This window comes from Gymnogyps californianus, chromosome 5, assembly GCF_018139145.2.
Source record: "Gymnogyps californianus isolate 813 chromosome 5, ASM1813914v2, whole genome shotgun sequence".
NCBI classification, from domain to species: Eukaryota; Metazoa; Chordata; class Aves; order Accipitriformes; family Cathartidae; genus Gymnogyps; species Gymnogyps californianus.
The window spans coordinates 25,551,528-25,575,486 of NC_059475.1; the positions used below are offsets into that span (position 1 = coordinate 25,551,528).

At 51.9% G+C, this 23,959-nt stretch overlaps 2 protein-coding genes across 2 annotated transcripts in view; one reads left to right on the forward strand and one right to left on the reverse strand.

The window, feature by feature from the left end:
- Positions 1–23,131, reverse strand: part of ALX4 (ALX homeobox 4) — a 40,760-nt gene extending 17,629 nt beyond the window's left edge. The window contains exon 1 of the mRNA XM_050898480.1: positions 22,671–23,131. Within this exon, the coding sequence (XP_050754437.1) occupies positions 22,671–23,073 (403 nt within the window). The 5' untranslated portion in view covers positions 23,074–23,131. The remainder of the gene's footprint in view (positions 1–22,670) is intronic.
- The window catches only part of EXT2 (exostosin glycosyltransferase 2), a 334,688-nt gene that overhangs the window by 110,718 nt on the left and 200,011 nt on the right, over positions 1–23,959 (forward strand). The window lies entirely within an intron of this gene.

Sequence of the window (23,959 nt, forward strand, 5' to 3'; positions counted from 1 at the left end):
TGGCTGGTTACCTTATCCTGGAGTAAATCACTGTGTGGGTTTGGGGACAGACAGCTTGATAAACATTAACTCTAGTGCTGCTGAGAAGTTTACATCACAGCAAGCCTGGGGAACGTGTGCTTGTGTGTCCACGTGTGTGTTATTTGTTTGTGGAAGTTGCTGTTCCTCTTGCTTTTTTTCTGCACTAGCTTTTTTTTCCAATACAAACATCTGCTTTCAAGGGCATGTATTGCTTTATTGTCTGATTAGCTGAATTCACACACCCTGTGGCTACTCGGGGAGAGCTCAGCATCATCTGTACAAATGCAACATGTGCGGCTTGCTCCTCTTTCATGTTATTTAAAGGACACTAACAAAACTGGCTTTTATATAAACAAATCAATTCTGAAAACTCTTCATAGAAGCTGTGGCTAGAGTAAAAAGGCGCAGTTTATGCCCCCAAGTCCTTCTTCAAGTGGCACGTTCGTTTGAACAGCAGGAAAGAGCTGACTAGCAAATTTTGAAGGCACAAAAATGCTTCTAGCAACCTGCTGTAATTGCAGCTGACTTTCTGGCTCCCAGAACATGATATAGGAAAAGAGAAAGCAAGAAAAGTACTGCCGTTGCCTCCACGGGAAGAAAATGAAACTGCTCAGTTGTGTACCGTGGCTTCCTCACTGCTGAATGTGAAAGGAGATTATTGTTTATGGCAAATATTCTGGAGCGGGGCATCTTGGTTCTCTCTGATGAACCCATGAATTTCTTAGTGACCTGGCGCTCTCCTCTCTGGCACCTGAAGGTCTTCAATGACCGCAGGGGATGACACAGTGCCTTGGGGATGTGCTCTGCCATGCCAGGACCAGCCACAAGATGGCTTTTTAAGTGACAGCGGAGGGAGGTGACAGTCACCTCTGTGCAGCTCAGTGGCAGCCGGACCCTCAGTAGATCCCACACAGGCAGCCCCAGGCACAGGGCTGAAGGTGGTCAGTTATGGGTTTTCAGCACGCCAGGCTATGTGCAAAGTCCTACTTGAAAGTATGACAGTCAAGATGGGTCAGCTACTGCATTTTAAGATGTCTCTTTTATTTCCCACTGTAGGCATGTCACAAACAGCTGGGAAATAATTATGGGTTTCTGCTATGTCCTTGTGTCTCCACCTAAAATGGTGCATGTGAACCAAAAGCCACCTAGTACCTCTGAACTGATATATCCCCAGTGCTTGCCTGCCAAGGAAGATGGACGAGGCAAGCAAGGATCGGAAGGGGGCTTGAAAGGGCTTTCAGTTTCCTTTTGGCTCTGAATTTGATCCCTTTTGGATAAGTAGTCTCCTCCTTCCAAAGCAATCCTGCATTGCCTTGCCATGGCCATGGTTGCCTGAAGGTCTTGGCTTTTCTCAAGTTCCTCAGAACCAGATGTGAGCACCTAAAACTGCTCTGAAGACTGGGCTCAATGCTGAATAAGACAAAATATGGGAGCTCATAAAGAAAAAAAATCAGCATCACTAATATTGGACAAAGTATTGAATGGATCATCTTAGTCATAGACTCATACCTACACACATGCCAGTAGCTGTTTATAGGGAGTTAAGTCCAAAAGGCTCCACAGACCCTTGGGTAAATGAAAGGCAGAACAGGCAGGTCCCCATGCTGTTTGCTGAAGACTTTCATTCTCCACAGACAGGCACTATAGGGTTTTGCACACCTTGATGCACTGACCCAACATGGGGCCTCTGTCCCGCTCCCATCTGAGCTGAGTGTCACTAACTGGCAATCAGCGTCTGGGGGAGCATCTGCCCCATCCACCTGTCCGCCTTACTTTAGGATCATGCAGTTCTCTCAGTGTTTCCTTTAGAAAAATCTAGATACGGCAAGGTTGCAAGGTTGCTCCTCCTCTGTTTGGACGTTGTCTCTGGCCGAGTTACATGATTATAGCGTTTAAGGTAGCCAGGATTCAACCCCCCGCCCTGCTCTGAGGTGTTGTGAAGTCAGGCCCTGTACCTGCAGCAGGGAAAGGTAAGCGCTGGGGAGCTCAGGGACTGATGGCAGATAGTGCTGAGGGTTGTTCCGATGTGAGTGACAGATGAGGGTGATGCAGGTCTTAGGGCTAAGCTCTCACTCTGAAAGGAAGAGCATAACCCTCCCCATTGGATGCAGATTTATGTATTCATCTGAACCTCACCCATGCCCTTTGGCCACTGCAAGGATCTGAAAAGATCCCTTGCCTGAGCACTGCGAGTTGTCATCTCCTCCAGAACTTTCCCCCACAACCAGTCAGCACCTCCCTCTTCCCCGCAACACACCCCAGATATTTCCCCTACAATTTCCGTCCAAGCCTGGGTGCTGGGTGAGCAGGGCATCTGCTCCGTCAGGGCGAGGGGGAGGCACGAGGCACTGGTGCAATCTTCCATGGTCTCAACGTGTGTTGCCTTCCACGTTAACCAGACGCCAAGCGAGGCACCACCAGCCGTTGCGTATGACAGCAGATATAAATCAGCCATCTAGTTAGAGGAGAGCAGGGGGACGCTCCTTCCAGCTGGTGGGGAAGGCTGGTGAGGCAAAACCGCCTGAAGGGAGTTGAGCCTTGCTCTGATGTCTGGCTATGGCACAGTTTAATTCCCTGCTGCCAGCTTGGAGAGTGATTCACCCCATCCTATGTGTCTGTGCCTGCCCAGACAGTGTTCACACCGTCGGTCGGTTGGTCGGTCCGTCAGTCTGTCTCTCTCTGCATTCTTCTGTCTGTCTGCTTTGCAAAAGCAACTTCTTCGCAGCAGAGGCAGCAATGCATTGCTGAAGTTCAGCTGCCTCCCAGAGGTGACTTCCAGTTGCCTGTTTTGTGCTGCTGGTAACACGGCTGGAGCTGCAACCTGAAATAACCGGCAGAGCAGAGGGGCAGGAGGAGGGAGATTAGAGCCATTTTGTCACGAGCTGAGCAAGAGCTCAGCTGCCTCTGCATTATGGAGTCCTGGTTCAAATTAGTGACAGACAAACTTCAAAAGGCTTGCAGGCACCGGCCGGAGAGGCATCTGAGTGGGCTCTGCCTAGCTGAAGCAGCCAGCCTGCGGCCCTAATCCGGCAAAGCACTGCAGCATATGTGTGTCCCTGGACTACCCTTATGCTTAAAGTGACGCGTTATGTACTTCAGACGGGCAGTGAGACAAGCCCCAACAAATCCTCCCAGCACAGCTCCTGTGCAGCTCCTCGTGCTTCCCAATTTGGGCCCCCAGGTGCCCCCATGGAGAAGAGCTGGGGACTCTGAATCTGGATGAGATGCTGCGGCAGCCTCATTGCTACCCAAGTACAGCACATCCCCGGGAGATTTGGGTGCTACCATTTTTGCTTGGAAATTGGAAAGCAGGAGTGATGGGAAAGCTGGAGTAAAAACAGAAAACACACAAAGTTGGCTGAACCTCATTGAACCACAGAAAGGGTTGAGTTTAAATATTGGGCCAAAGTTTGGGCCAGGTTCTTTAACAAAATAGCTCTGCCTTTCTTCAGTTTTATACAGCTGATTAGTAAAGAAAGGCCCAGACGAGGGAAGAAAAACATTCAGCCTTCCCCAAACCTGCCCGTTCTTGGAAGCACAGCTAAAACTTATTTCCATTCTGACTCCACATTGCAAAACTCAAGGCCGGCCAGGTCTGGGAATTGCTAATGTTCCTACGAGCACTAGGCTTTTAGAAGTATTCCAGAAAGAAATTACGTTTCTGGCTACCAAATCCACCAATTCACAGTCATTGGGGCTGGGCGACAGACTGGCATCAGCTTTTACTGGCAGAGAGAAAGAGGGCAGCAAAATCACAAAATGAAACAAGAAGCAGCACAACCAAACTGGGAACTTGCCAGCCAAGAAGGGAGACAAAATAACTAACAGCAAACCTGACAGCGGCAGGCTGTTTCCCCCAACCTCTACACCCTCCTCGCTCCATTGCTCAGATCACCTGCTGCAAAAAATCTCCCTGCCGTGGGGTCACGAGACGGGAACGGTGCTGCAGCCCCGCGGGGTTTTCGTGCCAAGGAGATGCTCGTGTCAAGGGAGAGGGGGGAGCCTGGACTCCCGACAGGGTCTGAGGGCAGTGGCCATCCCTGCTAGCCAGGGGCTGTCGTCCTCGGTCCCCATGAGCCCCCCATGCAGTACAGGGGGTGCATGGCGGCCTCAAGGTCTCACTGACCACAAAAGCTGTTTCGAGGTATTGGGGGGGGGCATAGCTGTGCTGCGTGGCCTGGCCATGAACCGCTGTGTGTCTACGCTATAGCTGGGGAGAAAGGGCAAAGAAAGAAAAATCCATCTAAGACTGACTTGCCTGAAAACTCCAATTGCCCCTTACACAGTCTAAACAAATATTTATTTAAGTTACTCAGAACGCCCCAGTCTTCTTATATGTATGCCCAAAGAGTGTCATAAAATGTCTACAAAAAGGACTCCGTTAACCTCTGCTGCCCTGCGTTAGAGGCACATATTTCAGCTCCAGTTAAACTGAAGTTTAATAAACTCTTGGCCTCTGTAGGATCCCTCCAGCCTCTGCAGCAGCCAGTCCTCCCCTGCCCCAGTCTGGCTCTGGGTCTACGTCCACCGCTGGCATTTGCCGTGGAGAGCAGCCGCCAAGGTAGGGAACCGCCAGCGCCGCTCCAGCCTCCGATGGGAGCCCACCATCAATCATGGGTGCTACGCTCTCACGCCTTGCATTTCTTTCTGTTGGGGCCATGAGGAGGAGGGAAAGGATGTTTGAAACTCTCCCCCATTTCTCCTCGGCCCCAAAATCTAACCCCCAGCTTAGTGCACTTTTGTCTCTGAAGGGTTAGCGCCACATCCTTTGTATCACAGCAGAGAGAAGGTGCATGTTCCCCGTGGCAGCCAGGGTAATCTAAGTCTTTTGAACAATACCAAGCTCTCATGCAAGCCATTGTGCTCAAGAAAATACTGGGAAACCCTGCTTGCTTCATGGTTTAAGTAAGTGCAATGTTTTCTTCATCCAAAAAAATATATATGTGTAGTTCAATAATCTCCTCTTAATGAAGTTTTGCCAGCTTATCAAGGAGTAAAAATGATACTACATGACTTGGCCAATTACTCTCATGAGACATTTATGCAAGAGCCCAAGCACATGGTTCGCAAAGGAAAGGAATGAAAATGATTTACAGAAGCAGTGAGGCAAAGGTTTATTGATAATGAGGCATTAAGAGGAAATGGGATGAATGTGCCTAAGATTCCTCTGGTAAAGGAATAATGAATAGTATTTGCAGCCAGCAACTTAAGTTTTTAATTTTGAGTTGAGAATAACAAGATGCAGGGCAAATGACAGTTATTAAGAAAAAAAATTCCATTAGGTAGTACTGAGCAAGGAAACATCCACAAAAGTGTGCTCTTACTTGTGAAAGGGGAGTCGTGAATTGCTTGAAGGGTAAACAGTGTTTGTCAAGTAATTCAGAGCGCTACGCATTCCGAGGTCAGAGAAGGGAAGGGGGATTTCATTTCACTTGAGGACTACTTCACCTTGCAACACATTTAATTGTCACCAGGGGAAAAAAAAAACCAAACCAGAAGTAGGTTTGCATAAGCCAAGAGAATTTGACCTTTACTTTCTTCTCCACCTCTGTGGTTCACTTCTCCCCCCAGACTGCCCATGCCCGGTGAGCTGCACTCCCACAGCATCCACCTGTCCTGTGCGTGCTCTCCAGCCACTTGACCCTGACCACTGAAGTTACCGGGGTCTGGCCACTGCACTTGGTGGGGACTGAACCAGGCCAAGATGTGGATCTCTCACCATCACCTGCAGCACTGAATTGCTTTATAAAGCCACGCTGGGACCAAATTTTTCTGGGGACAGACTGAACAGGAGAAGATGTTTGCCTCTTGTGCTGTTGTGGCTGCGGATGGCACCCACAGCGGTGTGGCTCCACCGGCACTGATGGACTGCATCTGCCAGCTGGAGGTGGCCCCTGGCTGCTCGGCACCATGATTACACCCAGCGCTGGGACCAAACATATCTACTGGACACAGGAGGATGAGCAGCAAGAGCACTGTGTTAAGGGCTTTTGTGCCTTTCCTCTTATTTCTTTTCTAACATACTTCTTGCTTCCTGGGTCTTCGGATCATATATACCGGATCCGTACCCCTGGTGAACAGTTCTCCATTTTCTTCTCATCGTCCAGTGTGTGAAGGCAATCCTTACTTACTGCAAGGCATCCACACCCTGTTCAGCAGTGTCCTCTGGGCTTCCCACAGCATTCACCAAGCCAGATCGGAGGGTTGCGCAGAGATGCCTGAGCCACAATGAGCCTGGTGAGATGAGGCACTGCTATTGCTCATGTTGTACGGATGGCAAACCAAGACAGAGAGTCACCAAGTGCACAACAGCCATTCTGAGATATCTAAGCCTGAGTTTTAAAGAGTACTTAGCATCGTCTAGTATTTTTGCAGCTCGGACATGAAAGTCCTGTTGGTTTCAGCTATGCCTCTCAGATGCCCTGAATCATGCAATACCTTTGTATCTTGGTCACCCGGTCCTAAGCCCCAGTTCAATCCGACACACTCCCCAGCCTTCAGACCAAGTTTCTGCCACATCCAGATTTCTTATCCCAGCCTTCTGCTGCTTCCCCAGATACAGCTTTTCTTGTGTCTGTAGTTACATCAAACAATGTGCTCCCCTACTTTGCCTGGGTCCAAGCAAGGCTGGACCATCTACTGGGCTAAATGGCCAAAGAAGAGTGAGTTCAGACCTGCCTAGAAACATGCCCAGAACATGGGAAATCTGCAGTGTATTTACGTGTGAAAATCAAAGCTATCACTACTAAGCGAGTGAGAGCCATAGCTCCTTAAGGCTTGTTCTTAGATAATTTTTCAGAGGAAAAGCATGAAGCACATTTCCTACCCAAAGCCCAGCTGTAAGTCTGACGATCTTGCTCCACAGCACAGTGCACCAGCACTTATGAAAAAATACATGATCAGATTTTTTTCTAACACAGAGAAAACAAAAATGTGCTTAGTTTTAGCTACATTCTTGGAAACAGCTTAATTGATTCAGATGAACTTAAAAAAAAAAGTATCATAAAAACAGCCAGAGGCAAACAACTGCTGTGGAAGGTTTTAGGCCAAATCGTTAAGTTTTGATTAAGTTAGAAGCAACTGGAGGCGGGATTTTGGTAGGAAGTGTCAGACAGTAGACACAAACAATAGTGACTCTGGTAACACACTTCCTAACAGAGAACAAAAAAATCGTGGCTCTTGGAAACAGTGAAGCTCCTGGAGCACCACTAATTCTCAGCAGAACTGGATGATTACATGAAAAATGATGACCATGAAAATCAGCCTAAATTAAAAACTGTATCCACATCAGCTGAGCTCATGCCCATTTTTGTGTTTGTTTCCAGTTAACATTCCAGGATGGGATCATATTGACATGAGTGACTGCAAATGTCAAGTAAACATTAGCAAATATTTACAGAAATAATCTTTAGGAACTCGTGAAAAGGAGTATTTCCCCCAGAAACCTACTTCTGCCAGTGATGCTCATCCAACCAGGGAACAGAAAAGACTCCTAATCTCATGTGTCCACTGTGTACCTACCTTCTACTCACCACCACAGATCACCTTTCAGCTGCCTACTCCTTGCACCCATTGACACACACACACAATCTGCTGACCAACGATTACTCACAAACGTCATCCCAACTACAATCCTGGGTCTGAGACAGACCTCGAAACACCATACCTTGCTCACAATTTGCAAATATAACACAAGGGGTGTTCATTCCTCCTGCCCCCTGTCTCCCAAAAATACTCCCTTAAGGGAGCCCTTGTTTTGGGAGATTTCTGATCTACATGTGGGCATCTGTGTGCTGACACAGCCCCCAGCTCAGAAGGGCTCTGCCTAAAGAAGACGCCATCCCTACACCAGTGCCACAACCAGAGCTTCGGTGTTTAAAAGTTGCCTTTTCTAGCAGGGTGGGAAGCAATGGGAGGCCTTAACAACATGTGCAAAGAGCGACTGCAGGCAGGATGGCCTAGAGAGGAGAATAAAATACACAACCATAAAACATGGGCTGGAATTAATACATGTCAAAAGCACCGGTCTGAAAGGTACGTACTGTTTCAGAGTTTCCTAGCTGAGAGTAAGCAAGACCCCTTTTCCCCCGCTCTGTCTTCCTCCACTCTTTAGAAATAAGCCTATCTGCAAGGGTCTGGAAAGAATGAAATTTGGGAAGAACAGATAAACACTTCAGTTTCCAGTGTCTGAGGACTCCTAGCATTAGTGGGGCCACTAGGCACTGGCTGGCCTCTGCTTCCCAAAGCATCCCCAGCTCTTGGGCTCAGAGCATCTGCAAGGAAAGCTGCTGGGGGCTGCAGAGGGTTGCTTTCTCCTTGCTTCTCATCTCAGACTAGGCTTCCTGCACACTGTCTTCTTGGATTTACTATCTCACCATACATTTGGGTCATGATTTTGCAGACTTGACAAGAGGCAAACATGCCTGTATGGGAACGTGTGATTTCTGCCGCAATTCATTTTGTTCATAAGGCTCTCAGGAAAAGATATACAGTCGGACGTAAATAATGGGGCTCCAAACTACAAAACTCCTTCAGTGAACACAGTTACAAGGCTGTAGGTTCCAACAAGCCAGGGTTTTAGAGCCCAGGTTTTAGTGCTAGAGGAAACTGTGGAAGCTCTCTGTCCCAAAGAAGGGGTCAGAGACCCCCTGTGCTGCGCCTGCTGGTACCTAGAGGCTTGCCTGGAATTAGGGACTCTCTGAGTATTTGCAGCTCGTATCCTCTGTTTTCCAACGCAAAGATGCAGCTTCCCAAATCAGCTTAAATTACACCGTTCTTCGCCATTGACACCTCCTACAGCTGACGAAGCTGAGGCTTATAAACAGGGATAGCATGACTGCTATACAGCCCAATTTGCTTCAAACTGTAGCACGTACTGGACTAAATAACCTTCCCCTGTAAGCAACTCCTTTGTAAAATAACTCCCAGCTGAGACGCATGGGGGATGTGTGTGTGTGTAACTTTGTCAAGAACGTGATCTGACATAAACAGAAAAGAAAACTTTGGTGCTCCATCTCCTGTCAGTAGGTGGACTGTGATGTTCAGATGCTACAGTAAGAAGCTCTATAGATTATTACCAGCTGAGGACAGTCTGGAAGCCAGTGTGTCATCTCTTTATTTAATGGGTCTTGCCCCCAGGAGAAGGCACTGCCAGGAGAGCTGGGGGCTGTGGAGCCGAGCTGCCTGCCTGGGGAAGGGGTGGCCTGGCACAACGTCCCTTTGTGCCGGACACGACAGGGCGAGGAGCGGGCAGGGACAGCCCTGCTGGGCTCAACCATGGTGCTACAGTGCTATCACCACCACACTGCCAGATCCCCTGCTTACCCCTGCCCCCTGCTCCGGGCGTACCTAGCCTGCTCTGGGGTGTGCTTCAAGCAGTCTTCAGTGCCTTCATCTGCTGGTTTCATTGGCTTGCCCATGCTCACACTGCTATATCAGCACTTCTGGCACGGGGCTGAGCAAAAGGCAACTGCTTCGCTCACCACCACCAGGCACCCCTGCAAAACCACCCCCTGCTCAGCTTCCTGCCAGCAGAACCCAGACCCACAAACCTGCTTTGTCTCAGACATACAGGGAGGAAAAGTGTCAGAGGAACCAATTTAGCTATTTACATACTTGTATCGTGTTTTTCTGTCAGGCCATTTTCATAGAGCCAGCTCAGACTGGCTCTGCTTCCACTGGGATGCCACTGCAGGCTTTCAGCTGCTGCTCCCTTTCCTTTTGACCCCCTGAGAAGGAGTTCTCAGCAAAGTTTTTGGTTTTAATGAAATCTGTGGGCTAAACCAGGCCATTCCCTATTTTTCCCCAGTAGGGAACTAATTTCTGTAGACTCAACATCCACAGCTGTATTCTTGGCTTTTGGGACCCATTCAGTTCCCCTCATAACTCCTCCTGGGCCAGGACCCACTGGCCTCTTACATGTTAATGCATGTATGTGGTCACTGCTACACACCATGGTTTTTTTGCTTTGGGCTCCGAATCTCTCCATCTCCGTGGGATGTGCAATCAGCCAGGTTTCCACACATAAGCCTGCATCAGAGAATGTGCATGTTGCCTGAGGCAATACTCGCATTTGTTTTTCTCTAGAAAAACCTGAGCTGTGCCACTTGATTTTTGCAGAGTCCAGATAGGCCAGACCAGTGCATACCAAATGGCCCAAATTTACAAACTTCTTGCAAGGAGTGTGCTATGTTTCCTGGCTAATGTCTGAAAAGGAGAACTGGGGTCAGACTGCACTTTCCCTTTCTACTTCTCTGAAAGTCATTAAAATCAGCAGAATAGACAAAGGGCTGGATTAGTCCTGGTCCTTTTGTCGTTCTCTTGTAAAGTATCTGGGGAGCGATTCAGTTGCCCACTCATAGGTTTCTAGTGCTGTGCAAGACACACTAAGGTCTCTCAGATGCCGACATGGGGCAGCCAGATACCAAGACCTTGAGGAGCAGCACTGGGAGACCAGGCAGTGTAAATAGGGGCATCTAGGCCAAGTGTCATGCAGTTGGCTCAATGCCTCCTCTCAACACCAGCCAAGCTTCCCCTCTCCACCATACACAGGATGCTGGGTACCTCCTATTGCATTTACTAGCATCTGACAAACCTGCCGAAATACTGTGGCCTCAAAGCCTCTGCCTTGTTGCACGGTCTTCGTGTCTAGGTCCCCAAATATGGTGAAAAATTCATCCGTTAGAAGCTTGGTTGCAATCACAGCCTCTTGGTTCCTTTTTCGGTAAGCTTCAGGTCATTTTCTAAAGAAATCCATAGCTACCAACAAATATTGTCTGGCGGATTCCATCTCAGGCAAAGGCCCAACAACATCAACAGCAATGAATCGCAGTAAGGTCCCCAGGAGAGACTGCTCAGTAGGGTTTCTCCCCAACTTTGGGGACCCACATTTGAAATACAACACATGCAAGAAATGCATCATATTTCCTGTAGTAATTTTCCATGATCTGTCTGCATTTTCCTCAAAACCAGTTCTCTCTTGTCTTGACTAAGAATTTTGCAACCTCAAGATGTCCAATGGTTTTGACATCTCAACAAAACCTCAGAACCTCCTTTTTGAGTGTTTCGGGTATAATGAGCTCTCATGAACACTCATCACCCATTGTTTTATGTCCCCATCTCCTATACAACATTTCATCTTTAAATTCCGAGCTTTCCCACCATGACCAGAGAGCTTTTGCCCTGCTGCTCTGAAGAGAGTCTATACTCAAAAGCAGACATGACTGCCAAATGAGGTTTTTTTTTCAATCACACCTTATTTTGATACCAGGAGCCTTTTTGAGGGACACTTTTAGCTTCTTGAACTCTGCTCTTGCAAACCTACATCTACTGGATGAAGCAGGAGCGTTTTCATTCCTGCAGACTGTGAAAGAAAGGAGAAAAAAAAGGATGCAGTCTCAATCTTTTCTTGCTGTCCTGCTGAGGGAGGTGTCTGCCCCCAAAAAGGCATTTGAACAAGGTGTTGGCAGAACTAGCCTTTGGTGACTATAGTCTCATGTCAGTGCTGTCCCCACCCCACAGGCACCCCCAGCTGCGTTCAACAGAAACTGCTTCAGCTTTGAAAATGCCCAGTCACTCTCCTCTGGCCACCGAGGTAGCTTTCTTTTCTCACAAGGAGCATGTGGAGCTTTTGTAATCCTGGCAAGTCTGCAGCTGAGCCTCCAGCAGCAGGATGAGTGCCCTGCAAGGCCAGGCAGGCTGACAGTGCCGTGCTCCCTTCCCTCGCATCGAGGAAGCACTGCCCCATCGCCCCTGGCTGAGCGTATGCCCAGGGTGCGTTACACCTCTTTTCAACAGTTCACCTTGCTCTGGGTTCAATTTCAGATTGGCAGCCTCGAGCTCATGACAGCCTGTTTATAAAACATTATCAGTTCCTATTAAAGGATCTACCATACACCAGGATATCCTCAGCTATAACGCAGGGACTGGGTGGCTGGCCATGCAATACCTGGTCTGTTGGTCTCTCGAGTGAGGGCTGCCTTACACAGCAGGTGGGAGACCCATGCTACAGTTTGCTATGGACTTGTGCTAACACGAAAGCCATTTTCACCTCCAGATATCCACTGTGGAAATCAAAATGAACCTAGTAAGGCACATCCCAGATATTATCTATTAATGGTAAAGCACAAGCTCCCTTTGATTAATATATTACACAGCAAAGCTCTTGCTGGCCTTTTTTTCTAACCAAGACAACAGATGAGGTCCAAGAACTGGCTACAAGCTCAAAGAGACAGCTCAGGGACCTGCCCACGGAGGTAGGCACTGCAAACAGATTGCCCAAACCTCTTTCTTTCACATGAGCCATGTCTTTAAAGGAAAACACTGCAGGCTGAAAGCCCTGGTGCTCACTGACAAGGTCCCAACCACAGTGATGTACATGCTGAGTGTTAGTTCATCTCCCACCTTGGCTATGCTGAGCACCTTCCTGGATCCTGGCAGTCCGGTTTCCTGCATGCATTTCTCCCCAGCAAGGACACTTTCCCCAGTCCCTGCTTTCCCTCATACCCATGGGGTGGCTCCATTTTGGATTGTCCCGTCATCTCCCTCTCTGTCTAGTTTCGATAACCAGCTGCAGTACCTGAACGAGCATCTGCGATGCCTATAAATTACACAGGCGATAAACCCCTCTCTTGCTGCTTGGCTTCCCCCATAGCCCTCCCTCTGAAATGGACCACTGCCAAATGGAGGCAAACAGGTTGTTCAACCAAGAACTCCAATTTTTGCCACCAAGCCCAAGGAAAAGGGGATTTCCAGTACAACCAGCCACAAAAGTACCCTTCCCAAAAGCAAACTAATCAAAGGCTACAAGGGAAGAGCAGGGTTCTCTGAACACCAACTTAATATCCAGCCCTGGGCACCACAAAGTCTGGTTACAGCCTCAACTCTAACTTAAAACCAGAATCACCCAGCTTTGCATGTGCAGCTTCAGGTCCCCCTGTTTCCTGAGTTAAGTTTGGGCCTTTCAGTAGATTTTTATGAGGCTCTGTCCCGACTGGCCATATATTTATAACAACCCTCTCTGTGGATATTTTCCCTCCCCATCAGAGCCGCACTTAACCAAGCTGCTGCACTCATGTTTGATGTTGTAGCCAATCCCCCATTGCTTTCTATCCTGCATAAGTCCCTTTTTCTAATAGCTTGAAGTGGTATGAACTGGATGGAAATACTCTTCTCTCTAGCACAGGACCTTATACCTATATAAAGCAACCAGCTTCCCTCTCTTCCAGTAGCAGCTTTCTGACTTCTGTTCAAGGGCTGAAATGCAATATTTAAGATCTGCCATAAATCCCACAGCTTCGTGGAGTGTTTCTGGCCTCCTGCACAATCTGCCTAAGTGTCTAGCAATTGGTCCATCGGCTATTTATCTTGGAAGTCCTCACTGGCATCTGGAGACGTGAGGAACACAAAATGTCTGCAGGTCCTCTGCCAATTTAGGTGGGTCTCTTCTTCCTCTTGCCTTCTAGCATTTGGCTGTGTCCTGTCTAGCTCAGACTGATATCTGGCTCCAATCTGCTTACGAAGGTTCAGACCAAATCTTGATAAGCCAGGTTATGTCTATAACGCAGTGCTTCTCAGCTCTCAGGTATGGGTCCTTGCCACAGCTGTGCTCCTGGCTCCGCTCCAGGATGAGATCTGGGCATGCACCATCCCAGGGAAGGCTGGAAAAGAACCGCTCGGTGCTCCACAAGGTCTCACAGCCTCCTGAACCAGAGACCAGCACCACAGTCCAGGCTACAGAGCGTACCCCTGCCCCAGCGTTTGGCCTCAGGCTCTTCTCTGTGAACAAGCACTGCAGAGCAAGGCTCCGTCCGGCTCCTCTTTCCAGCTGGCCACGCAGTGGGAACGGACTTGCATCAGCCTCCCATGCGGTCCTTTCTCAAGTGGCATTGCTGGGGCTGGAAGAACCTGATGCTGTGGGCCTCCATGTGCTTGTGTTACAGAGCACATACATTGGAAATGGCCAGTCCTACGGGTGACCCAAGCCCTGCCTGGCAGACCCAACAGCCTGAGACCAACTCCACGACCAGCAAGCTGGGACCCTGGTGAGCCTTTGGTTTCCTTTTTGAGATGGTTTTCTATTCTTTCAGAAACCTTGCTGTGGCTCAGGCCTCCTATTAAGTTTCAGGCTGAATAACATTTTCCCATTTCCCCTGTTTTCTGAAACATCTTCTGGCCTGTGTCATGCATGTTCCCCAGCACCTCACAGAGTCGAGGTCTTGCAGCTGGGCCTTCGGATCTCTCTGGGCACTGTCCCAGCATACAGTCATTCTCTGATTGTTTTCGACCCTTTCTAGGAAAATGCCCAATATTGCCCTCTCTCCCTGTGCACAGTTTACAACTTTCTTTTGTTTTGATTTTATTCTGGTGTGAATTGCTTTCACTTTCCACTGCTCCTGAATAGGTTAGATGTCTGCAAGCACCTTTGTTATCTGATCCCTCTTGCATCAAAAGAATGAATAGTTCCCCGTTTCCCTCTTTGGAAACTGCTTCCTACCCCGACACCAGCATTACTGCTCCCAACTGAAGCAGTCAGCCAATATCTGAAGTCCTGAGGAGGCAGCTTCCACTACAAGGAGGAACTGATTAGACCTGAGGTATTTCTTTTATGTAGCGGTGCTTGCACACAAAGCCCTATCTCCCTAAACACAACAGCAATCAGATAGGAGTTATTTTGAGACATTACAACTTTATTTTATTTCCCCCAGACAGAAGCCTGCCCAAAATGTTTGTTCTGTTTCTTCCTCAGGTTTCTCATTTCCCATTGATGGCACTTCTCTGATGGGCCTTGATGTTCTGTTGACTTCCCCCCTTTGGTTTTGTAGTGTTTTCAGACTTTTACTAAATAAAGGCAGTTGTTATCTTCATAAGCCCCATAGAGTTTTCACCCAGCCTCAGCATACAGCGTGTCTATCAGTGACTAAACCAACTTACCTTTCAGGCTTTGTCACCAGCTGAAAACCCACTTGCCTTACAGCTAATGAACATAGTTCTTGCTAATAAAGAATATATTTAGAAATAATACTGATTCAACCATCTGTTTCCAGCAGGCAGATTAACTGCAACAGGATAAACCCTTAAACTGCATCTTCACTAAAAAAAAATTTATCAGATGTAAACAGGCATTTAACTGCTGATTTAGGTGATGCAATGGTCTTCGATCAGTGCAGATAACGAGAGACCTACCAGCTTGTCATGGCTAAATCCTGCTGGGACCTGAAGATAGCAGCCACTAAATGTTGAATCACAGCTATTCTCAACAGAGAAAGAATTTGATGCTGGTGGATTCATACTTATATAGTCCATAAAGTCAGTTGCAGACCACCTTCCATAATAGTGCTGAGTCTGCCATTGCTCATCACCCGTCCAAGGTATCTCCTCTCATTCTCCACCTGCCTCTTCTCATTCATTTCTGTTCCTTCCTTCCTCCATCCCTCTCCCCTATTCCTCACTGACCCACCTCTCTGATCAAAAAATGGCCCTGGAAGTATCGTGGTGATCACAATTGCTCTTTCACATCATGTCTACTTATATGACGGTCAAAATATGAAGATGATCTGCAAGCATGAATGAAAACATGGCCAAGCAGATTCACCAGTATGTATAATAACATTGATTCACCTGAACTTACACAGAAAATAAAGTGGAGGTCATTTATTTAATATGTGTAAGTAGCTTTCCTCCTTTACTTATGAACTTTCATTTACAAGTTGAGGCAGCTGAGAGACACGTAACTATGGTAAATTACTCTAATGCTTTATTCATATGAAATGTTCCCATCCATCTCTTAGTAAATGTTTCTCAAGTTACAGGGGTCCTATATTAGCTGTGTTACTGCTCAGGCTTCTCTTAATCCAGAACTATTTCTCTTTTCCTTTTGAAAATGTATCTACATGAAGATGTTAGACCTATGCTTTCCGAGCTGAGTGATTAACATTTGAGATGGGATATTTTTTTTTCCCCAAATGTGTAGGAGGAATAGCTCAGAAACATATGACTTTTGGGGCAGGGATTTCTCAGCATTTTCTGAAAAGCAGTGACCAACCCATATCTTGCGTTGGCCAATATAGGTTGCCCACGCTGATGAGTTGCTTTTTAAAGATGAGACCATTAATATGGATTGGCAGGTTGAGCCTATTTTATGTACTGAGAGACCTGAGCACGTGAGAACACATCGATTGCTACAGCTTCTTGCACTGAATAAGGACCTGGCTGTCAGGAAACCTAAGTTCAGTCCCCTCCAAAACCAAACACAGGACCTCTGACTCCGGCAGCGGGGTCCTTCTCCAGCCCGCTGAGAGCCTCCTTCTGCCGGAGCCACGGCCCTGGGAAGGTCACACTGATGCCACTGAGTGGCGACAGCTTCCCCTTGCACAAGCCACTCGCAGGTTCTGAGTCTCAGTTTTTCCGACTGCAAAATGGGAAGAAAAGTCTCTTACTGCCACTTTTTACCTGAGAATTGCTACAGCTACCCAAATGTCCTGAACAAGATAATAAGGCGGCTTATAAGGACTCCAGGGAGCGAAACTGGCTAAAGAGCCGGGAACCAGGGCGACCGAACGGACAGGGCTGTGGCTGGAGAGGTCCTTTAGCAGCAGACCTTGGCTCCGAGCCTCCCAGACACCGCCTCCCTCTTACAAGGGAAACTCATCATGGCTTTGAACGCAGGGCTTGGAAAAGGAATAAATCTTCAAGATCTGAGGGATTGAAGTCTGCACATTAGCTCCCCTTAAACCCTGAGTGCATTTAACTTGGGAGGTTAGAAACCACAGCCAAAGAAATCTCTTTTGATTCACAACTTGTTTTGAGCAGTTACCCATAAAGCAGCCAGTGAATCACCCCAGCCAGTTAGTCATGCAACCACACTGAATGTACACTCAAAAGGCTGCACAAAATAAACAGCCTGCAGCTCCAGATAACACACGCACAGCTCATTTGCGCTATCTGGCATCAGCATACATTGTTAATAGGACTCCTACACCAAACCCTTAGGAAAAGACGCACTCAGTAAGCATCTCCAAATCTCTCTCCCCATCAGTATTTTTCTTGTCTGCTTCGCACTGTGTTGCTTTCAAAACAATTAAGACTAGTAAAAATTTTAAGACTCTTTCTCTTTCCGCACCCTTCTTGTTGCTGGTAACGTCCTGCTGGGGTTACAAGCGTGCGCTGCAGCAGTGTAGGGCTAAAGCGGAGTTAATCCCAATCAGCAGCGGACAAGTCGAAAATAAACAGCTCTAGTGCGAAAAGAAATCTTCCTGCAAGGAGGGAGCGGCAGGAATACAGGGGGAGGGAGGCTCCCGGTCCTTTGACACATGAGCGTTATAAACAGCTCGGGTCAGTAATCCTATAAAAGCCTCCAGCCAGATCTACCGTCCAAGTCAAGAGAAGCGCAAAACATCTTTGGAAAGAGCCGCGAATAAATCTTCCTGCGCAGCCGGGTAAGGAGCGTGAGCCCTACCTTCGCGTCCTGCTCCCTGAGGAAATCCCGCAGGTTTCCGCGGAGGAGATCCCGCACCTCCGAGTGTCTGTTCAAACAGAGGCTTAGCCAAACTCCTGGCGAGAGCTCCCTCCCCTCCCTGGGAGGGTGCCGGAGCCCTTGAATGGCAGATCTGGTGGCCCTATTGTGGAAAAGAGAGGGCGATTGCCAGGGCGGTGTCAGCGGCACGCCGGGAGCCGGCGGCCGAGCCTCGCCGGGCAGCCGGCCCTGCAGCACCCAGGAAGGGGCCGGCCCTGGCGCCCCGCTCCCCTCCAGCTCGCCTCCCCGCCCTCGCTGGCTCCGCTCGCCTGCTTCTTCTCCCTGATGCCCGCCAAGGTCCCGTCCCCCCTTCCCCTTCCCCCGCTTCCCCACTCGCGCCTCCCTCCCGCATACTTCTCCCCCTTACACTCTCCTGTTGCCCCCCGCGGGGATCAGGGCAGCAGCATCTCCCCACCCCGGCCCCCCCGCACCTCTCCCCGCCGGGATGCGGGGGAAGCCCACGCACACCCCGCCTGCCTCCCCGCCGGCGCTTTTATCCGCGGGGAAGGAGCCCGGGCAGGAGCCGAGAGCCGAGATCAAAGCTGCGGGGAGAGGGAAGGGGAGGCAGGACCGGGACGGCCGCCGCAGCCCGAGTCCCCCTCCCAAAGCCCTCTGCACCCCGCGGCCGGGCGAGGGGCAGCGACCGCCCTCCCGGGCCGGTGGCGGAGCGGTTCCCGCGGAGATGCGCAGCGGGGCGGGCGGAGGCCCGGGGGGGGCCGTAACACTCCCAGACCCCGGTGCGGGGTGGGGGACGGCATGGGCCGATGTGGAGGAGCCCTGCAAGAGCCCCGGAGAGAGCACATGGCGCCGGGTACCCCCTCCCGCCCCGGGCTCGGGGCTGCGGCTGGAGCCGGGGGAAGGGGGCAGATGCCGCCGGTCCTCCCCAGCGCACGACGAGCTCTGCAAAGCGCTTGAACATCGGCGGGGGCTCTGCGCGGCGCCGCGGGGAGCCCCGAGCGCCTGGCAGCGAGCGGTCTCTCACGGGAGGCGGAGGGGGGACCGCCAGCGAGCTCGTTCCTGCCGTGCCTGCAGTTTACATTACATCAGGGGGAGGAGGAGGAGGAGAAATGCATTAAAAGTGTCAATTTAAAAAAGCACGCAGCGAGCCTCCGATTCCTACGGCAGTTGCTTTCTGCACTTCTATTAATAACGCAGTTTAGACTGCACTTTTTATTTGCTGGCTAAATAAAAGAAATGGTCATTATTTGCATAACCCGGCACTTAAAGAATTTCCTCTGTTAGAGAAAGCCCGTTTCCTTTCTCCTGTTTCCTTTGAGCAAACATCCCCATCACATTCGCCTTCACTCCCCAAAGGATTTTTTTTCCAGCCCGTATTTCTAGACAGCAAGATATGTATATATTTGTGTGTGTGTGTGTATGGGTATATGCATACATATGTTTCAAGACATATAACTTCAGCTCCACGCAGTAGAAATAGCAAGTCAGATTACTACAGCACATAAATCATTCGAAAGCTTTTTCCCCTCCTAAGCCAAGATATATAACCTGTTCTGAGGGCTTTTATTTAAGATTTCGGCTTTAATTGCCGGTGCCGGTCTGCGGGATAACCCGTACCCCTATTTACGGCAGGGAAAGCGGGGGAAGCCGTGCGAGGCCGTCGGCCCGTCGGCAGCGCGCAGGCAGGGGGGCGAGCGACGGGGGAGGCGGGGAGCCCCGCCGGGAGCCCCCCCAGGGCCAGGCCGGCAGCCGCCCCTCCGAGGGGGCCACGGGGAGCCCGGCCGGGAGCCAGGGCCGCCCGGTGCCACCGGCCCTGCCAGCAGCCGGGCTGGAAGCCCTTCGGCAACTGCCGCTTGTGTCCTGCGTGTATTTACGGCCGCAGCTCTCCCTGGCCTATATTTATCCGTACAATGCAATGGAAGGGCTTAGATCTAGAAATAGAAGCCGAGAGCAATAGATGGCAGGCACGGGCTTTTTATAACTCGAAACGACTTGTTTATTAAAAAATTAAAATAAAATTAACCAAAAAAAAAAGGGGGGATGCCCTCTCCCTCCGGCTCTCGGGGTGCCTGCGGTGCCCGCCGTGTCTCCCGATGGCCCGGGCCCCGCCGCACCGCCCGGCCGCTCCTTGAACGTCGCTTGAACATCGCTCCGCGCTGGGCTCGCCCGGGGGCTCTGCAAGCGAGGAGGGGAAAGGCGGAGGCGAGGGCCGGCTGCGGGGCCGCCGTGCGGGGAGCGGTGTCACCCAGGCAGTGCGGAGACCGGCCCGGGCGATGGGCCCGCGGCAGCTCCGGGGGCGAGGGGGAAGCCAGCCGCCCGAGCACTGCCTGGCGGAAGAGCCTGCCGTTTTTTTCGGCCTCGGTTTTGGTTTTTCCGCTCTTTTTTGGGGGGGGGAATGTTGTTGTTTTTTAAATTGAGGGACTTACGGGCACGGCGTCCCACCGCCTCAGCCCCAGGCAACTGGGAAGACGGGGAGCTAGCAGTCCCCACGGCCGCCGCGCTCCTTTCCCCTTCTGCACAACGTGCACGGCAGTACCAGCACCGGAGCGGGCTCGGCGGGAGGCAGCGGGGCAGCCGCCTGCTCCCCGGCTTCCCGAGCAAAACCCTCCTGTAGTTCTCCCCACCCGCCTTGCATCCCGCCTGCGCGTTAGCTGGCCGCGCTTACTCCCGCTGCGGAGAACGGGGACGGCGCTCTCTTCCCCCGCTCTCACCGACGTCGAGGGTATTTACAAGGCTCGGTGATTTCCCGGTCCCTGTCCCTTTAGCCGGGCGCGGGGGTTCCCGGGGCACAGCTCCTCCGCCCGGCGCGGTGGGTTTAGCTGTTTGGGAGAAGGCGGAGAGGCGCCTACGCGTGCTGCAGCCGCTCTGCGAAACCCCGATCTGGCTATTGTTAGCGAGTCTCTCTCTTCGATCATTAACCATTATTATTATTGCTATTAATTATCCTCGCGGATCCATCTGTCTCTTATTACAGCCCACCGTCCCCAGCCACATCACAAGGGGCTCGCAACGAGCGCGGGGCCGGGCCGGGCCACCCGTCGCCGACGCGGGGCACCCACTGAAGTCAAGCCCGGAGCCCCGCTTGAAAATAAATCAGGGGTGACCCGGGCGGTGCTAAGAAGGGTGATAAACTCGTGTGGCTCTACCGGGGGTTGTAATGTGTCATCACAGGCTAAGCTGGCGCCCTGGGCTTTGCAACCTACGAAAACAAGAGAGCCGGTTAGCAGGGAGAGGATGGTAGGGCAGGGCGGCCGGGAAGGCATCGGGGGCTCCCCTGCGCTCCCATTTCGCCCGGCGGGAGCGGAGAGCCGGTCCTTCCCGGCCGGGGCCGCGCGTCCCCGCGGGGCTCCCCGGCCCCACCGTTCCCTTCCCCGTGAGCCCTGGACTGGCCCCAGAAGGCCGCCGCGGATGCGGAGCGGGCCTTGGCGCCGGCATGGGGTTGTCCGCCCACGGGGAAGAGGCAGGGGAAGAGGGGGAGAGGGAAAAAACCCCAGCCTAAGCCCTGGCCAGAACAAGCGCGAAAGCAGCCCCCCAGCCAGAGGCCTCCTGCCTCGGCCCGGTGGGGAAATACCCGCGGGAGGGGGGGTTGTGCCACCCGGGTGCGGGCAGGAGCCGTGCGGGCCGGGGCAGGAGCAGAGGGCGGCCCGAGGTGGGGGGACGGGATCGACCCCTGCCCGACCCGGCGGAGAGCGGGCAGCGCGGCCGGGCGCAGGGCAGCCGAGCTCTGCTGCGGTTCCCGGGCACGGCTGCCTGGGGAGTACTTAACACCCTTTCCCCGCGAAAGGAGTCACCTGTAGGTGACCTGAACCGGGTCTGTGGACCTGGATCCGGGGACAGGGAGGGGTGCGGGGACACCCTGGGGTGTGCAAGGGGTGATGGACGGCGCCTGAGCGCGGCCCGGCACGCCAGGGTTTGGAAGATGGGCAGGGGGAAGGCTCCTCTGCCTCCTTTTAAGTCTAGAGATGGGGGAAAGGGAAAGTAAACAGGGCAAAGAGCTCCCAAAATGACGGCGAGAGCCTAGAGGTGGGATCGCCGGCCTGACCCGGGCCTCTCCCGGCTTCCCCGCGCCCCCACTCTGCAGTCACCGCCCGTCTTAGGGGCTCCCTGGAGACCCCGGCACGGCCCTGTCATTGTCCCTGCCCGGCGGGGTCACGGTGGACCGGCGCATCGAGGATGGGGACACGGCCGCCCCCCCGTCAGCAGCGACGCGCTGAATCCAGGCCGGGGCAGCCCCTCTTTGCCCCCACAGATATCACCGGGAGGGAGAGGAAGAGATTTCATTTCCACTTTCTCTTCTTCGGAAAAACAATTGTGGGGGTTTATTTGCTTGGTTGTTGGCTTTTTTGTTGGGGCTTTTTTTTTTTTTTGGAGGGGAGTGTTGTTTGTTTTGTTTTTTTCTTTTCCCTAATCGCCTCGATATAGCGGAAACCTCCCGAAGAAGCCTTTTAAACCCACGCTCGGAAAAGACATGAGAAGCGACCCCGTTCCAGGCTGTCCTGCCGAGCACCAGTGCAAGGGAGTGTCTTAATTGCCGCTAATGACCCGCGGAGAGGATGCGAGTGGGTTATCTGCAGCCGGGCAGAAATCAATTAGGGGAGTGGCAATTAGAGGAGAAAGTGAGAGACAGGGAAGTGGGAGAGACCGTTACAGCGGAAAGTGAAGATTTCGGTGAAATTTTGCAGAAATTCTCCCTCTGGAAGAGGGTCCCCGTAGAGAATATTTTGCGCAGCCCGGCGGTCCGCTCTTTCTTCCTCTTTCTGTTTCTCTCCCCGTTTAATGCGGAATTCCCTGCATTGCTTAAGAGCTAACGCTTTCCGGGAGCGCATCGGCCCCGCTCAGAAATTATGATTAAAATCACCGCAAAGCGGGACAGAGGGGGAAAGGCGGCTTCCCGCAGGCATCGCGGGCTCCAGACCCGGCTGGGAATAAAGATATTCGGGGGGCACGGCGGCCCCCGCTGCGGCGGGATGGGGCTGCCCGCGGGTGCGCTGCGCTCCGCCGCCGCGGCCGGCAGCGCCGCTCGGCGCGCCGGAGCCGGGCAAGGTCTCCTTGACCCCGGGAGGACTTGTCCTGCCGGGCAGCCTCCCCCCCCCCGCCCCCCCCAGGAGGCCCTTTCCAGCCCCGGGCGTCTCTGTCCGGTTGCCCCCGGTGCTTCCCCCGCCGCACGCCAAGGACTCACCGTAACAGGAGACCTGCAGAGCTCCGTTGTGGCCGCTGCTCTCTTGCAGCTTGAGGTTGCTCTCCGGGGGGGTTTTGCAGGGGCCTCGCTGCATGTAGAGGTGCGGCGGCTGCTGCTGCTGCTGCTGCGGGTATTTGTTAAAGGAGGCCGGAGCCCCGGCGGAGCCGGGAGCCTGCACGCTGCCATCCAGGGACTGACATTCCTGCTGGCTGTAGCGGCTCCGGCACTTAGTGCTGCTGTCACCAAAGCCTTGTCCTTTGCTGGCCAGGAAAGTAGGGCTGAACTTGTCACTTGCTTGAAATGCCCTAAAAGGCGAGGAGCCTTCTGTGCCCTGGGAGGCTGCGTTGTAGTAGGAATCCATGGCAGCCGGATCACAATAAGAAACACAAGTATCAGCATTCATTCCTAAAATTAAAAGGCCCGAGTGTCCTTAATACGCTTGGAGGGGCACCAGGAACCTCTCTTTCTCTCTCCCTCTCGCATACACACACACTCACAGCTGGGCCAGGGAGCTCTAAGAGGATTCAGATGTTCTTGAAAGCTAACCAGATCTCCAAACCCCCTTAAGATCTCGCACAGTAAAAGGGGTCTTTTTCTTTCGCTCCCTCCCTCTCTCTCTCTCACACACACACTTGCCCTCCGTCTCTCCCTCCAAACTATCTACACTCTAAAGAGGCTCTTCTCCGCACTTTCCCCCCCACGCATGGGGGGGGGGGGGGGGGGGGGGAAGGAAAAAAGAAGAGAGAGACCTCTCCCCCAATTAATATGTAGATGATGACAGTGGAGGGGAGGGGGCCCAGGAAGGGGGGTGTGTGTATGTGTTTGGGGGTGTGTGGAAGCAGAGGGGGGTGGAGGTCATAACTTTTGCGTTAAAAAAAAACAACCCCAAAAGTTTGTATGATTAAAAAATAGAAAATCAAACAGATGACACGAATGCCATGAAGGGATGGATGTGGGATCCGCGCAGGCGGAAGCACCGGGGACGATTTAATGGTCGTGGCACGCTCGGTTCGCTCCGGCCCTCTCCGCTGCTCACTGCCGCCAGCTGCGGGCACCCCGGCCTCCGCGTCCCCCTCCTCTGTATTAAAGGCAATACAGAGGCCTTTAAGCCTCCCCCCCATTAACCCCTTCAGGGCTGGCAGCTCTCCCAGCGCTGCCGTGAGCCGTCTGCGTCCCCTGGCACGGCGGTGCCGCGGACGCCCAGCACATCGCCAGGCAAGCTCTCCGCGGCGTCTCGCCGCACGTTTGTGATCGTCATTATTTATTTGCCTCTAAAAACGTTCTCTCTC